Source organism: Cryptomeria japonica, chromosome 7, assembly GCF_030272615.1.
Source record: "Cryptomeria japonica chromosome 7, Sugi_1.0, whole genome shotgun sequence".
In the NCBI taxonomy this organism is placed as follows: Eukaryota; Viridiplantae; Streptophyta; class Pinopsida; order Cupressales; family Cupressaceae; genus Cryptomeria; species Cryptomeria japonica.
In genome coordinates this window covers 372,262,393-372,277,702 of record NC_081411.1, presented here as the reverse complement: position 1 = coordinate 372,277,702, position 15,310 = coordinate 372,262,393, and the positions used below count along the sequence as shown (strand labels likewise).

Genomic DNA, 15,310 nt, shown 5'->3' with positions numbered 1-15,310 from the left:
TTGCATCTCTTGAGGCACATAAACAAAATCCTCACAATCAAAGACCCTTAAATGTGAAAATGGGGGATGTTTACCAAACCACATTTCATATCGTGTTTTATCAACAAGATTTACAAGGAAATCTATCAATTAAATAAAAAGCACTATACCAACAACTTCTTCTAAAACATATTTATATATCTTAGCACCACTTAACATGATCCTAGCTCTTTCTATGAATGTGATGTTCATTCTTTCTGCTACCCCATTTTGTTAGTGTTGGAATTTACTGATACTGATAGTAAACTGAGAGGAGGGGGGGTGAATCAGTTTACTAACAATAACAACAATTAATTCAATTATAAACCTTATACTAGAGCGCAACCCAATAAAAAATGTAACATGAAAGCACAACACACATAACACCAATATTTGACATAGAAAACCTAGAAAGGGAAAAACCACGGTGGGAAACCCAAACCACAATCAGATGAATACTTTGCAGTAGTATTGTGAATAATTACAATGGGGTCTGCACATGCAAAAAGCCCAACAACCTACAGTGCACTGCTCATCACAAAGGGAAGTCTCATTGACTTATAAAATCATCAAACTACAATCCAAAAATAATGAACTATGAAATTAGCATCTACTAATGCCTGATACATTTCTGGTTAAGCACTGATGTCTTCTCTACAATACAAAACCTTTCCAACTTTCACCTGAATGATATAACTTTATTCGCACTTGAGTCCTTCTGATAATATAGACTTAACCATCCATCGATGTATATCTGAATTACATGAATAAGTCACCTATAAATATAGATCATCAACTTTATTTACAAGGTCGGTTAAATCCTAAACCCATAATTACAAAATTACATCACATGATACCACCAGATTGATATTATGATTTACATTACATAGCATGGACCTAAATCAAGTAACCAAACAATTATATCTACCAGGGATTCCGCTAAGACCAAAATCCAACATGCTTCACTTACTGTTAGAAACCCTCAGTGAAATTTTAACCAGATCCAAATAGGACCACCATAATAGCACACCATCCAAAGAAAAGTTTCCAAATGCTTGGCATATGATCAAGAAGGACCAATAGCATGAAGGAAACTGATTTCATAAGTTGGACTCAAAATCCACTGACCAAGTCACTAAAATCAGCATACCATTAAAGCTAACCAGGAATGCTAGAAGTTGGTAAAGCCAAGAGCAAGCCAGTAACCAGAAATACCAAAAGCAATAACCAAACCATGGAACCACTAGAATATAGAAAGCATGTAACCAGCAAAATAAGCATCCAAAACTGATTCCATAGGTTTGATCATACTGGATAAGAATCATAGCCAAAACCAAAATGATCACCAAGATTAACTGAGATACAATGTTGACATCAATGACAACACTTAACTGAATCCATCATATTACCAATAATCTCCCCCTTTGGCATTGATGGCAACCCTGAATGTAAAAAACATCCAAGTGCCAAGGAATGCCAACAACCTCCATAACCATCAAAAGATATAGCATTTTTCACATGAATACCTTCTCCCCCTTTGACATCAATGACAAAGGATAGATAGTAAACCAAGAATATTGAGCCAAGCAGCTGACTACTCCCCCTATGTAGTAGCACCATCTTCATCAACCTGGATCAGAAAAGTATGTCTGATAAGATCAGCGGATTGATGCATCCCTGCATCACTAAGTCTCTTACGGAGGGTTGGTAACCCCCAATTGATCTCTAAGATATTCAAAAGTGTCTTTAGGAAATGATTTCATTAGAATATAGGCAATATATTCCTTAGTAGACACATAAACCAATCTAACTTCCTTTGCTTCAACCTTTTCCTTCAATAATTTATACCTTATGGAAATGTATTTTGATTTGGAATGAAATACCAGATTCATTGACATATCAATAGCAGTAGTATTATCATAGTGAATAACAATAGGCTTATCATAACTTACCCTTATATCCTTTAACATATGTTTCATCCATAAAATCTAAGTACAGTTGGTAGCAGTTGTAACATATTCTACTTCAGCTGTAGACAATGAAGTGAGTGATTATTTCTTACTAAGCCATGAAACCAACTTCTTCCCAAGAAAAAATGCACTACCAGTAGTGCTCTTTTGGTCATCCACATCTCCTGCCCAATCGGAATCTGTATATGCACATAATGTGAAGTCATCATTCTTTGGATACCATAACCCAAAGTTAGTTGTACCTACCAAATATCTAAATATCCTCTTGACAACAATATCATGAGTTTTGCTAGGATCTTACTAAAGTATAAAAGCAATATGAACAACATTCATTATATTAGGTCTAGTTTGAATTCGGTACAACAAACCACCAATCATTGATTTGAATTTTCTCGGGTTCACCTTAGGTGATTCATCATCCTTTGACAATTTGCAACCAGTTATCATAGGAGTATCGATAGGTTTAGAATTTTCAAGTCCAAATTTCTTAAGTAACTCCTTCAAATACTTAGTTTGACAAATGAAAATACCTTTATCAGTTTGAGTAATTTGCAAACCTAAGAAAAATTTCATCTCACCAATCATAAATATTTCAAATTCATTCTTTGTATCATTAGCAAATTTCATGCATAGACCTTCTTCTCCTCCAAAAATGATATCATCCATAAAGACTTCAATAATTAATATGTCATCATTCTCAATCTTGTAATATAAATTACTATCAACATTACCTTTACTGAAACCAATCTTTGAAAGATACTTATCCAATCTAGCATACCATGCTCTAGGGGCCTCTTTTAGTTCATATAAAGATTTCTTCAATCTACAAACCATGTCCTTGTCTTTTGATAAAGAAAATCCATTAGGTTGTTCAATGTAAACTTCATCTTCAAGATCTCCATTTTGAAAAGCACATTTAACATCCATCTGATATACTTTGTAGTTCTTGTGTGCAACATAAGAAAGAAAAAGTCTTACTGCTTCAATTCTAGCAACCGGGGCATAAGTTTCCCCATAATCAATTCCTTCTTCCTGTGAATAACCTTTGCAAACCAATCTATCCTTGTTCCTCACCACTTGACCTTCCTCATTCAATATTTTCCTCAAAACCCATTTAATTCCAATAATGTTCTTGTCTTTAGGTCTAGGTACAAGTTCCCATGTCTTATTCTTTTTAGTATGATCCAATTCCTCTTGCATTTCTTTTAACCAATTTTCATCCTTACTTGCTTCAATGAAATATTCTGGTTCAATTTGAGAAATTAAACATACCTCTTCAATAGGTAACCTTCTCCTAGTCATCACACCTTTCCTTTTATCTCCAATAATTTGATCTTCAGAATGATTTAGCTTTACATACCTAGGAGTCTTTGAATTTTCTTGATTGATTGACTCATTCTATTGTTCCTCTGTCATTGTTGAATTTCCTGATGCTACTGGTGTCATCAGTTCACTGTTTTGAACTGATTCTTGCATTACCGGTTCAGGTCTTATAAATTCATCTTTCGGTCAATAATCATATGCTCTGATCTGATTACTATCATACTCATCAACCTTGACATTTATGCTTTCCAATATACTATTCAATTTTTTGTTATAACATCTATATGATTTTCTCTTAGTAGGATCAAACTTTCTTAGTGCATCGTCTCTTCTAATGTAACATTTGCTTCCAAAGATTCTAAAATATCTTACAGTGGGAGTATGACCAAACCATAGTTCATAAGAAGTCTTACCGATATTGCCTTTAATGTGTATTCTATTGAAAGTGTATACATCAGTATTCACAACCTCTCTCCAATAGATATCAGGTTACAATTTAGCTTTAGTCATCATAGTCCTTGCAACATCCAAAATTGTTCTGTTATTTTTTTCTACCAATCCACTTTGTTGTGGGGTTCTAGGTATAGAAAGTTGCCTCCTAATACCATTCCTTTCAAAAAAGTTGTTGAACTCACTGGATGTAAACTCACCACCATGATCTGTCTTAAGCACTTTATCTTCAGTCCTATCTCAATCTCAACCATAACCTAAAAGATTTGAATTTCTGAAAAGCTTCAGATTTCTCCTTCAAAAATGCCACCCACATCATTCTATAATAGTCATCAATAAGTAACATAAAATATCAATCACTTGAAAACTTTTAGTCCTTGCTAGTCCACACAAATCAGTATGAATAAGATCAATAATTTTATTAGATTTATCATGTACACTTCTAAAAGAAGTTCTAACTTGCTTACCCATTTGACATTCTTTACATACCAGATTATGAGGTTTAACAATCTTGGGCAAATCTCTCACAATTGGTATTGAGCTGATCTTTACTATGCAATCAAAATTAACATGACACATCTGCCATAACCAACTTTCATCAATATGAGCAATCAAGCAAACCTTCTCACCAGAGTTCAAATGAAATATATTTCCATTAGTCTGAGTTCTGGAAGCAATCTCCAGTCTAGATTTATTAATGATCTTACATTTTCCATCCTTGAATTGCGAATGAAATCCTCTATCCACCATCTGACCCATGCTTAAGAGATTATGCTTTAAGCCTTCAACATAATAAACATTATTAGTATTAGTCTTACCATCCAATGATATTGTTCCTTTGTGTTTGATCCTACATGCCTTATTGTCTCCAAATTTGACCAATCCACCATCAAATTCTTGCAATGATAAGAACTTTCTTTTGTCACCAGTCATGTGATGTGAGCATCCACTATCTATAACCCATTCATCCTTTTCTTCAATTTTATCATCCAAGGCCTTTTCCTCAATATGTGTTGGTTCAATGACAGATTCTAGAGAATCATCCTTGATAGCAATTAAGACCCAATCTTTGTTGGATGAAGCACCATTACCAGATCCACTCATAGGTTCATCATCATCATCATCATCATCATCATCATCATCATCAGAAGTACCATCATTGTCACTAGGAAAATAACATTATTTATTCTTATTCCTTCTGAATCTAGGTCTGCTCTGATATTCAGGATTAGGCTTATAATTCCTCATAATCTTTCATGATTCCTAGAATCACTCTCAGGACATCTAGATGCAAAATGACCAATCTTATTGCATGAAAAACATTGTCTACTTGGGATCACATGGATGTGGTCTAATGGCAGATGAGAAGATAAGTTCTTTTATGGATAGAGTCAATGAGATTGTCATGGGTATCAAATGTTGTGGTGGATTTGTTAGTGAGGATGAGATATTATCAAAAGTTCTAAGATTTCTACCACCAGCTTATAAGATGAAGGCTACTTCTATCAATGAACTCCAGACAATGTCAAGTACCCCTATTATCAGAGATACACTACTTGGGAAATTGACTACTTTTGAACTTGAAGAACTTGGGGATCATAGGGGTACTTGACATTGTCTGGAGTTCATTGATAGAAGTAGCCTTCATCTTATAAGCCGGTGGTAGAACTCTTAGAACTTTTGATATTATCTCATCCTCACTAATAAATCCACCACAACATTTGATACCCATGACAATCTCATTGACTCTATCCATAAAAGAACTTATCTTCTCATCTTCTTCCAATTTTAAAGTTTCATATTTTACCCGGAAACCTTCAGGTTTTGCAATCTTCACAGCCTAGTCACCTTCATAAAGAGTTTCAAGATTTGTCTAGATCATCTTAGCATTATCCAAATCAATGATATTCAATGACTTTTCAGCATATAGGGCGCTTTTCAATGCTTCTTTTTCTCTTACATCATTTTTAGCTCTCTTTTGTTCATCAGCAGGTGTCAGTGTTCAAAAATTAGGATCATTAGGTATATACCCTTTCTCCACTATCTCCCAAACTTCAGCTCCATGATATCTGAGATGAATCTTCATTCGCTCCTTCCATATCTTCTAATTTTTACTATCAAATATGGGACTCTCCTTCTAGTAAGGATTGAATGTAGAACTAGATTTAGTTGTCATTAGATCTCCTCAAGTGGTTAAGCTTCTACAGAGAAGACCTCGCTTTGATACCAGTTGTTGGAATGCACTAATACCAATAGTAAAATGAGACGGGAGGGGGGGTGAATCGGTTTACTAACAATAACAACAATTAATTGAATTATAATTCTTATACTGAAGCACAACCCAATGAAGAATGTAACATGAAAGCACGACACACATAGAACCAATATTTGACGTGGAAAACCCAGAAAGGGAAAAACCATTGTGGGAAACCCTACCCACAATCAGATGAATACTTTGCAGTAGCACTGTGAATAATTACAATGGGGTCTTCACATGCAAAAAAGCCAATAGCCTAGAGTGCACTGCTCATCACAAAGGGAAGTCTCGTCAACTTACAAAATCATTGGACTACAATCCTAGAAAATAAGGAACTATGAAAGTAGCATTTACTAATGCGTGATACAGTTTCGGTTAAGCACTAATGTCTTCTCTATAATACAAAACCTTTCCAACCTTCACCTGAATGATATGACTTTATTCGCACTTGATTTTTTCAGATAATGCAAACTTAACCATCCATCGATGTATATTTGAATTACATGAATAAGTCACCTATAAATACAGATCATCAATGTTATTGACATGGTCAGCTAAATCCTAAACCCATAATTACAAAAATTACATCACATGATACCACCAAACCAATATTATGATTTACATTACATAGAATGGACCTAAATCAAGTAACCAAACAATTATATCTGTCGGGGATTCCACTAAGACCAAAATCCAACACGCTTCACTTGCTAGTAGAAACCCTCAATGAAAGTTTAACCGGATCCAAATAGGACCACCATAATAGCACACCATCCAAAGAAAAGTCGCCAAATGCTCGGGATATGATCAAGAAGCACCAATAGCATGAAGGAAACCAATTACATAAGCTAGACCCAAAATCAACTGACCAAGTCACCAAAATCAACATACTGGTAAAGCTAATTAAAAATTCCAGAAGCCGATAAATACAAAAGCTAGCCAGTAAAGCCAAGAACAACCTGGTAACCGAAAATACCAAAAGCGATAACCAAACCATGAAACCACCAGAATATAGAAAGCATGTAACCATCAAAATAAGCATTCAAAACCGATTCCAGAGGTTTGATCATACCAGATCAGAATCACAGCCAAAACCAAAATGATCACCAAGACTAACTGGGATAGTTTGCAACTGGGATACAATGTTGACATCAATGACAACACTTAACCAAATCCATCATGTTGCCAATAGTTAGATAGTGTATGGTCTAGCCTTTTTCCTAACAACTCCTATAGGATTGAAAAACTCATCAAATTTCTTAGAGAAATACTCACCCCCGTTGTTAGATGTCAATACTTTTATCTGATAATCTAATTGGTTGTCAAAAATGCCTTAAATTCCTTAAACTTAGTGAGAAATTCAAATTCTTAATGCATAAAATAAATCCAAATATATCTTGAGACCTCATCAACGAAGGTAGCATAATATTGATATCTATTCAAAGAGTCAACATCCATTAGACCACATACATCAAAATGAATAATTTGTAAAAGTCTCTTAAATTTATTAATTCCTTTAAGAAATGAGGATCGCAAACACACAGTGCTCACATAATTCACTCTTACTAATAGAATAATTCAAAATTCCCTCAAACAGTTTATTATCAAGAATGGCCTTAAGACATTTTTTACCAATGCAACTCAATCTATGGTGCCACAACATACATTTATTTTCAGTCCTAGTTACAAAAGCTGAATTACAAAGAGAAGAAGCATGTAGCTTAAACAAATTTCCTATCTAATATCCTTGAGAAATTACCAAACTTCCCCTTACCAACCTTTCCTTTTCAAACAATCTTCATTGAGTCGTTATCAACAAGAAAAAATTCTGCTCCATCATATCCGTTATACTTAAAAACTCACTCCTTGTGAGGAGTCATATGGTAGGAAGCACCAAATAAACAAGACAAGCATCATATTACTAATGGAATTAGCTAAAATAAATAAAGCATTAGAATCACTATCACCTTTAGAAGGACTTATTCATGGAAACTTCAATATTATTTTTCTTGTTTCTACACTTCTTCAGATGCCCTCTTTTAGCACAAATGTAATACTTCACTCTTCTCTTTTTGGGGGTCTTAGAACATCCTTTTGATTTATCCTTCTTTTTATCCCCTTTAGGCCCTTTTTCCTTAGACATTCCTCAAACATGCAAGGCATCTTGGGAGCCAACATTCATGGTTTTTCTCCTCGTCTCTTTTGAAAGAAGTAAGGGGACCACATTATCCATCTTAGGTTCCAAGCCACCACTACACATGGCAACAACTAGATTTTCACAAGAATAAGACAAAGAGAAAGTTAGTAAGATACATTTATCTTCATCTTCAATCTTAACATCTATTGAAGAAAGTTAAATTATACTCAAATTAAATGCATTCATATGTTCATCAATAGAATCACCCTCTTTTATTTTTAGACAATACAATTATCTTTTCAAATGTACAACTTATTAGACAAACTCTTAGTTTGTTATATTTCACCTATTTTCCTTCATATCTTGTGTGTCTTCTATAGAGATATTTAGGAGGACAAAATCTGTGAGACACAATTCAATGGTTTCCCTTGCCTTCTTGTTATTTTTCTTCTATTCTTCCTATGAGAGTAGAGAGATAATTGGTTTCTTTTCTTTTGAAATATACAACCACCAGTTTCTCTCTTCAAGGAGATATTCTACTTTCAACGTCCACATCTCATAACTAGTGCCATTGAACTTCTCAATATCTTGTCGAGAGGTACAGGCCATGGTATACAACCTTTCTCAAATCTTCAAAAAACCCACAAAAATAAGCTCCCATTGTAGCAAAAATCCTTCAACACTTATAGAGAAAGGCATCCCTCCTTCAATCAAAATTGTTAGCTTTGATACCTAATGTTGAGAAAAAAGGTGAGGGAATCTTACAATATGAACTTAAATTAAATTTTATTAGAAATCTAAAACTAAAGATTAACCCTTAATGATGTGATAGCATAATCAAAACAAAAAGAAATAAAACCATAACACATGAAACACTAGATTTACATAGAGAAACCCTTTAACGAAAAAAACTCCACCACATAAAGAGAGGACAGTATATGACTGATATAATGAAAATTACAAAAGCAAGACACTTCTTTGTAAACCTCTATAAAAATTGGTAGCAATTTATTATCCTACAATCTGAACAAGACTAAATGAATAACTATAGTTTAAGGCATCAATTTATAAGAGTTTGTGAGGATGAATACCATTGTGGTATTACCAAACAACAATTAGAAAAACTATCCAGAAAAAACTTACTCCTACCTCCTTAGAATCAATCAAATCCACCCAAAATAGCAACTTACAAATGCTCTTATAATTGTAAGGCGTTTCTCATGCATGGGCACCTCTGTAAGGATTCTATCATAAATATTGTCATAGATTTTGTCATAGCATCTTATGACAATTGTCATATATCTTAGATTACAACTTATGACAGATGTCATAACCCCTAGAAATAGGAGATTCCAAATGGGATACCTAGCTATTTTGTCCTTTTCCCAAAAGACAAATGGTAACCATAACTTTTCTTTTACATGGTCTCTTTCACCGCTGTTGATTAAATGGTTTAACCTCTTATGGGTAAATTAATAATGACATTAAAAAAACAATAAATTAAAAAATTTACAAGGTTGATGGTGTCTAAATCCTAACACTTTTCTTCTTCTTGCCACCCCAAAAATTATCATGTCATCTAGAAATTGGAAATGAGTGAGGGGTTCAACCCAAGAGTAACTTTAATGCCCTTGTACCACTACAATACAATAGTTGCTTAGCTGAAAAACTCTTACCCAAAGCCTCCTCCATGATAATTAAGAGAAAGGGGAAGAGGGGGCTCCCTTGTCAAAAATGCCTTGTGGGCTCCCATTGATTAAGATTGAGAAGCGAGGACCAAAGATGCAACTTCTAATCCACCGAGTCCATTCTTTACAAAGACTAAATCACTCTATAACCTCCAAAATAAATCCTTGATCCACTTGATTGTAGGCTTTACTGATGTGAGGTTTTACAATCATCCCTTCCAAATTGATTTCGTCATGGTGTGGGTTATCTCATGAGCCAAAATAATCCCTTTAGATATCGATCTATTTGAGGCAAATTTGTATTCATAAGAATGTACAATGGAATCGAGAAAGACAAACTTTATTACAAACATGAACTCATAGTTTGCATCAAAGGAAACCGATGTACGCCACAACGCTACTACAAATATATAGCTCGTGAGTGAAACTTCATAGATAATTTCTTGTGCAAAAGTTATCGTATGCCAACAATGGTGAACAGTCATGAAACAAGTAATCCTTCTGAAAATGCAAAAGTACAGGGAAGGAAAATGTATTGGGTATTAGTCACGCTGTGTATAACTGCAAGCGTGGGGGGAAGATCAGTGGGGTTTCTGTTGGGTAGATATTACTTCCAGCAAGGAGGTCATAGCTATTGGCTCAGAACGCTTTTAACTTCTGTGGGTTCTCCATTGCTAATTCTCCCACTGCTCTGCAATGGACCAACACAGTATTCCACTTTGCCCACCCTATCTATCAAAATCAAATATCTCAGCATTTGTACAGTACTGGGCGTTTTATTGGCGGCTAATAACTTTCTCTACTCGCTGGGCTTTTATTACCTGCCCGTCTCAACCTTCGCTCTTCTCTGCGCCACTCAGCTGGCCTTCACAGCGGTATTCTCAATCCTCATAGTGAAGCAGAGAATAACCCATTACATTCTAAATTCATTAGTACTGATTACGTTAGGAGCAGTTTTACTGGGCATCCAAGCCAAGGGCGAAACGACTAAAGAAGTTAAAAGTGGGGAATATAAATGGGGAATTTTTTCCACCATTTTAGCATCCGCACTGGCTGGATTCATTCATCCGGTATTACAGTTTGTCTTCAACAAGGTATTTACATTATCTATTTAAAAACAATTGCTTTATTTGTATTACCAAAAAACTATCTTTATTGGTAAATTGTTCGATGTGTAAGAACAGTTGGAGAAGCGCAGCTTTGCAATGGTGGTGGAAACGCAGGCGTTGATGTACATGGCGGCGGGGTGTGTTGCAGTGGTGGGATTGATGTGCAGTGGTGATTTTAAAGACATAAGTAAAGAAGCGCAGCAGTTTCGGGCAGGAGAGAGAGGGTATGTTTTTACTCTGTTATGGTCTGGCATAAGCTGGCAAATAGGTTTTGTGGGAACTTACGCACTGGTTTCCATGGTGTCTTCCTTGTTTTCAATGGTGGTCAGCACTTTAACGCTGCCAGTTATTCCAGTCTTAGCTTTGTTTGTCTTCGACGAAAAAATAAATTTGTTGAAGGTGATTGGAATGGTTTCAGCGATTTGGGGTTTTGTTTCGTATGCGTATGGTGGGTATAAAGAGTCCAAAAAGGCCGAGAAGGATCCATTGCCGGCCTCTCCAGTATAGTAGGACGGAGGAGGTTTCAATGAAGACAGTGGCTGCTGAATCTTTTCTTGTTGGCCGCTCAGAAGGCGCTCACAATTCTGAAGCGGAATGATTTTACGAATCCACCAGCCTTTTCCTAATATGCTAAAAGTAGATCAAGGAAGATGATTCTTGAAAAATAAACTCGAATATGCGTACAATTTTCAATTGTTTATTAGAATGTTTTAAAAAAAATATGCCCATCATTGATCTAGTTCAAGAAAAGTTTTATTAATGGAAGATAATTAAAAATACTATTAGTATTTATGGAGCTGGTATGTCGGTTATTTAAGATGTTTTCTTTAAAATATGCAATCATTGATCTAATCGAAGGAAAGTTTTATAAATAGAAGAAAATGTAAAGTATTATTATTAGTATTTATAGAGCGGGTATGTGAGTCATTTAATAGTTTTTGGTAATATATTTATGTAATTACATCCCATTCGATGTTGCGAGAGTAGTTATATCTTAACATAATTAGAGCACGAGAGAATAGAGTGAGTGTGTTGATTAGTTTAGACTATCTTTAATGCAAAAGCTCTTAAACAAATAAATATAGAATTCTTGATTACGTATTTGATTCTTTTGGATAGATTATTTTTTTTGCAATAGTGACCAATGATTAAAAAATGTCATCCATTTAATTTTTGAGCTCTCTTTTACTAATATCATGCAAAATTTTTGGAATATTGACAACTTAGAAAAGAAAAATAGGAAAAGATTTACAATTGCAAAGATGATTTTTATAAACCTAGTATATATAGGGAGGTAAAGTGATCAACAATTGATAGTTGATAGTTGAAAAAAATCAAACTAAAAAATAAGCTTGTACAATGGTCCTTTGTTTCTAAAACCTATTTTTATGTAATCTTTTGACTATAATGAATGAAAGAACTAATTTAATAAACATAATTTTTTTTAAAAATAGATGATGTAACTATAATCCATCAATGATATTAATAATTAATAGAATGACAATCTATGTTATTATTGATTAATAATGTAAAATACAAAATATAATTTCAAAGTAAAAAAAAGAATTCATTGTATAACATTTTAAGTTTAATAAAAATGATATTGTGTAAAAACTTTTGAGTTCACATGCAAATAATCAACACATTAAATATAATGTACCTTGATTTAAACTCTTCTAGTTTTGCATATTGAGAGTGCATACCATAAAAAAACAACACACAAGATACTATCACTTTAAGCTCTTCATATGAAACAGAGTAATATAAAAGAAAATACCTTAATATTTTTAGAATACAAAAAACACATACGTTTAGAAAGGTAAGAATTAGCTCATTATTTTGATGGTTGTTTCATAAAATTCCATTGCAAAATATGTAAGCTTTATGAACTCGAAGTTTAATTTCATTGATTTATGTTAAAAACATGAGGTTAGAATCCAAAAGAGACTTCCAACCGTCATTTGTGGAAATCAAGCATAAATGGTTTTATTAGCAAAAACATGAATTCAAGGAATAGATAATACATAGAATGTACACAATATGTAATATTTATATGTTAGGTTTTTAAAAAATTAATAAAAAACTGTAAGCACATTTGGTTTGCATCGATTTCTTAAAAAATCAATACAAAACATTGCACATTGATGTTGTCTTTTGTTGAAATCAATACAAAATATAACACACTTGTGTTAACTTTTGTTTTATTTTTCAAAACACGACATATACATATTATAACATGTACATGTTATAACACATCCACATTATATATTGGATTTAATCCAAGGCATAATGCATATACGTTATGGCTCATACAATTTTTACATAAAATGTTCATATTTTCTTGAAATCTTAAGGTTGGTCACTTTTTCCCATTTCCATGCACTTGTCATTCGTTGAGTTTCTCATACTCATTTTTGTTGAATATGTTCACCTTAAGCTATATTTTTTACAATCCTAATCTTTTATTTCTACAACACACAAGATTCCAATATTACATAGATTGAGTTGCATGATAGCATTAACACTCCTCCTTATTCCCACTTTTCTACTCATCCTTCTCTTACATCCAAGTCTCTCCCTCTACACATAGATCCACTTCATTTTGCTTATAGAATTGATCTCTCTTCTAAAGCGTCTTTTCCCTCTTCCTCTATTACACTCCATTCACACATTATTTCTATTATGATTCATAATCTCCCCTTACACTTATACTACTGTAACACATTTACCTAGATTTACCTTTTCACCCCTTCACCCATCATGCCCTTAATACTCATCACCCTCTTCTCCTCTAAACATTATACACCCTTGACTCAAATTTTATTTTATACGTTATTCTCCATCATTGGACCTTTTCCTCCCTTAGATTTCGTAATATTATACTATATATCATTGTTCTCATTACAACCTTTTCAAGTCCTACATATTATGATTTACCTATTCATCTAACCAATATGACTACATCCCCCTACACATGTGGCACACAACATACATGACCTCCTTAAGGTGTATTTCCTTCTCGAGATGATGATTATTTATCTCATATATGCATCAACTTTTAAATGTTTTTCCTCCTGTGAGGATTCCCTCTAAATTTGAAAACACAAGGGCAGTGTTGAACGATCTGTTTCATTGAATGATGGTTTTTTGAAACGAGAAACAAACACACAAAAACTTCAAAGATACAAGTGGCGGTATCTGTGTAACCTGTTGTAAAAGGGGAGTCGATACAAAATGAAAACAGCAGTCAGTCAGCATGTTAAATTGAATGCTGTGCAAAATCGGGTGGTGGCGAAGATAGAATAGAGAAGAGCGAGGTCTGCAGGAAAATGGTGTATATACGTGGTACATATATCCCACATGTAGCGTACAACATATACAAGGCACTTTTAAATTGGGAAATGTAAGGTTTAGTAACATGCAGGTCAAGGATGATAGGATGGAATGTTAGGACAATTGTTTGTCATTTTTGCTTAAAAATGCAATGGTCTGTTCATAACCATCACCATTCTCTTATGCTAGCAAAAGTATAGAATGGAGTGTTCAAAGAAGGCTCAACAAAATAAGTACATCTTAAAGATTTTTCATGATTTATACATAAGCTTCTAGTGACTTCTTTACTCAAGTGACTAGACGAACATCAAAGGATGCCACTTAATTTGTAGTTTTGTAGATCTTGGCAGGATAATTCTATTGATTTAAATTGGACATGCAACTCATGACTTGACTCTAAGAATGAACACTTCGCTCTTCCTCCTTTTTGTCTACACATTGTTCTATCAATGCCTTCAGATAGTATGTAGAGATGCTTTATCTTCAAATAGTATGCCCTCTGCAAATCTAATTCCTTATATCTTGTTTAAGTTTTTAACACCTATGGCTAAAACAAAAGGTCGAACTAGTGATCATGGTAGGGTCTATTACATCTAGAGGGATAATTTTATCACTTTAATGACAATGTTTTATTATCCTTTTCTAATATTTAATATACTCCAAGAAAGAAATTTTGGAATAATGGAAAAAAACATAGGTGCAACAATTTATCAATAAAGCTAAAAAAAAACCTTCTATTAAAGAGAGTTCTAATAAAAAAGTTATTTTATTTTATCATAAAATAAATAAATTATAGTATAATATAATACAATGAGATGACTTTGTTATAAGGAAAATGATATAACCCAAAGACACATTGATATCATATCATGTCTCTAAATCCTATGAAATAAGACAAAAAGCGAAGAAGGCCCAAGTAAAATTAAGACTTTTATTTTATTTCTTTGTTTCCTAAACAACGATTTTATAGATATGTATGATTAAAACATAACATTTTGAATTAAATTAAGACTTTTTCTTTTATT

The 15,310-nt window shown here is 33.6% G+C and overlaps 1 protein-coding gene across 1 annotated transcript; it reads left to right on the top strand.

Moving 5' to 3' along the window:
* Positions 1-10,313: 10,313 nt before the first annotated feature.
* LOC131069900 (probable purine permease 11) lies at positions 10,314-11,459 on the top strand. The gene is made up of 2 exons (XM_058005447.2): positions 10,314-10,937; positions 11,028-11,459. The coding sequence occupies exons 1-2, from the start codon at positions 10,314-10,316 to the stop codon at positions 11,457-11,459; spliced, it is 1,056 nt and encodes a 351-aa protein (XP_057861430.2).
* Positions 11,460-15,310: the final 3,851 nt, after the last annotated feature.